The sequence below is a fragment of the Palaemon carinicauda genome, chromosome 3, assembly GCF_036898095.1.
Source record: "Palaemon carinicauda isolate YSFRI2023 chromosome 3, ASM3689809v2, whole genome shotgun sequence".
Taxonomy (NCBI): Eukaryota; Metazoa; Arthropoda; class Malacostraca; order Decapoda; family Palaemonidae; genus Palaemon; species Palaemon carinicauda.
Genome location: NC_090727.1, coordinates 149,277,682 through 149,280,277, shown reverse-complemented (window position 1 = coordinate 149,280,277; position 2,596 = coordinate 149,277,682). Strand labels below are relative to the sequence as shown.

The 2,596-nt window shown below is 34.8% G+C and overlaps 1 protein-coding gene across 2 annotated transcripts in view; it reads left to right on the top strand.

The window, feature by feature from the left end:
• Positions 1-1,916: 1,916 nt before the first annotated feature.
• The window catches only part of LOC137637939 (cuticle protein AM1199-like), a 7,645-nt gene continuing 6,965 nt past the window's right edge, over positions 1,917-2,596 (top strand). For both annotated transcript variants that reach the window (XM_068370043.1, XM_068370042.1), the window contains exon 1: positions 1,917-2,013. In XM_068370043.1, the coding sequence (XP_068226144.1) occupies positions 2,005-2,013 (9 nt within the window). In that variant the 5' untranslated portion in view covers positions 1,917-2,004. The remainder of the gene's footprint in view (positions 2,014-2,596) is intronic.

The following is a 2,596-nucleotide window of genomic DNA, read 5'->3' as shown; positions in this document are numbered from 1 at the left end:
TTATCTATTTATGATAATTTATATTATTTTTCATTAACTTTTCATAATAACTATTGCAGATAGGCTGAAGATGACAGAAGTTACGTCGAAAGCTACCAAATAAAGATGATGAGAGCAGCATTGACCATTTTATTTTTACATTATATATATGTATGTATATATATATATATATATATATATATATATATATATATATATATATATATATATATATATATATATATATCCGCTGCAGTTACTAGTCCATTGCAGAACAAAGGCCACAGACATGTCCTTCCGCACACACACACAGACACACACACACACAAATATATATATATATATATATATATATATATATATATATATATATATATATATACATGTTAATACTTATAAAAGTATAAATATATTCGTAATCATACATATATACACCCATATATATTTACATACTTTCATTACACTCTTCTAGTTTTCAGTAATCATTTGTAAGGCTTATGTCCCGCCTCACGAGTGTTCAATGGCATCTAACTATTACTTAGCGGCCTAACCTCCAAGTAATCACTAGATCAAACGTTGGTAAATAGAACGATCGTTGTAACGATAATAATGATGTTAGACAAAGGATGGACTGTGGCTGAGAAACGTACCTGAGCAAGGTGTTCAAGTAGGTTACAAAAAGAATGTAAGAATCTAGGAACCACGAAATTTGGTCAAGATGATGGTGAATGGCTTAAATCTATTTTTGTGATACCTGCTGGCTATTGATGATTATTTCTTGAAGGTTTCGGCAATTGTGGAATTCTGGAAGTATTCTGCACCTAAGTTTCATTCTGAATTAAAGGTAAACGTAAAAGTGTCTGGTTTCAGCTCTAGTTTCACCAGAACAGATGCTGATCAGAACGTCAGCCGGGCAAGTCCAAACCCCCACTGTGGTGCCCAACCATAGCAGTGGCCTCCCCAGTAGCCTAAATGGCTTAAACTCATGGTCCTATGCTGGGATCGATCTGCTGCCATGCGAATGCTAGGCAAACATGTTACCACTGTACTAGCCAGGCGGCTAGTAAAAAGATGAAAATGAGACGCCGTCTTCTTAAATTTTGCCATTAATAACTTCACTTAATCTAGATCTTGATTGGCCCGTTATTGAACATTGCTCCTGACTTATGTCTTCATGCTTTTTCCATCTTTTATTTTCTATTTTTTATTTAATTGAAATTCACAGGAGAAATAATATATGATAGACTAGTTGCGTCTAAGGACTGCCAATCTCCGTCATGTTTAGCATGTAAGTCTTTCTCTTATATCAATCGTCTAGATTCACTATGCACTTATAAACCAGTTACTAGAGAGAGAGAGAGAGAGAGAGAGAGAGAGAGAGAGAGAGAGAGAGAGAGAGAGAGAGAGAGAGCAAGGATTATTTTTAAGCTTTCCGTCTTAACATATCAAGCTATTAACACGGGAGAGCCATTGTATCTTAAAGGCTGCCTGAAAAGATACGTAGTAGGGCCTGGTGTTCATACACGCCTTTCCAGTGATGATTTCAGACTTGATGAGCCTCGTGCAACGACCACTCTTGGTACGAGAACTTTTAAGCACTGCGCTCCTAGATTGTATAATCAACTTCCGGCATCAATTAAGTGTGCTGAAAATATCTTTCAGTTCAAAAAACTATTGAAAACCCATTTATTTTCACTCAGCTATAACATTGAGACAAATGAAATTAACCCTCTTTACATTACATAGACTTTTAAATTTTTAACTATAATATAAATGATTGGGAAATCCCGTCTGAACGCTTAATAGCGAAAGCAGGGATACTTGATAAACCGTCAGACATAGACATAGACATAGAGAGAGAGAGAGATGTTCGACCTTGGGTGGGAAATGGACAAGGAGAACACATTTTTTCATCATCGGGACCTGGTCGTCCCGTCTCATCTTCGGTGGAGGGAAAGGGCTGTATATAAGAGGGAGGATTTATCCTCAGGGAACGAGTCCTTCCTGACTATTCAATCGAGCAACATGAAGTCTGTGAGTATGAGAAGGAACTCAGGAGGTCCTAAGATGGACTTCTTTCTTTTTGTTTGTGTAGTGTCAGGTTTTCCGTGAAGAAAGGTCAACTGAAAGTTTAAGTGTTCAATCATTTGATGAAATCTCAGGAAATATTTTACTTTTGAATCTAGAAATCGAAGCTGATACAACACTTATAAGAGATACTGTTAGAAACACTTTCAGTAAAATCTATGGAATTGCAACTTGATATTAATAATATATTGATTAATTACCCATTAGTAATTATTATCAGATTTTTCAATAAGAAGACACTCGCTGTCCTCAAATTACGTTGGTGGATATTTTTATTTTAATTTTGGCTGATGCATTTTTTCTTACTTTATATATATTCTTTGAACAATGCCTTATGAAACTAATGCTAAAATGCATAATTACTTCCACAAAGACAAAAATAAAATGCATAGTCACTTGTTAGAGTATTTCTGCAACATCATTATAAACTCGAAATATTTCGCAGTTAAAAGAATAACGTGTTAAATGCACAAGCACACAACCACTCATACATTTTTATTAGATTATGTATATGTATTAGTAGACTTTC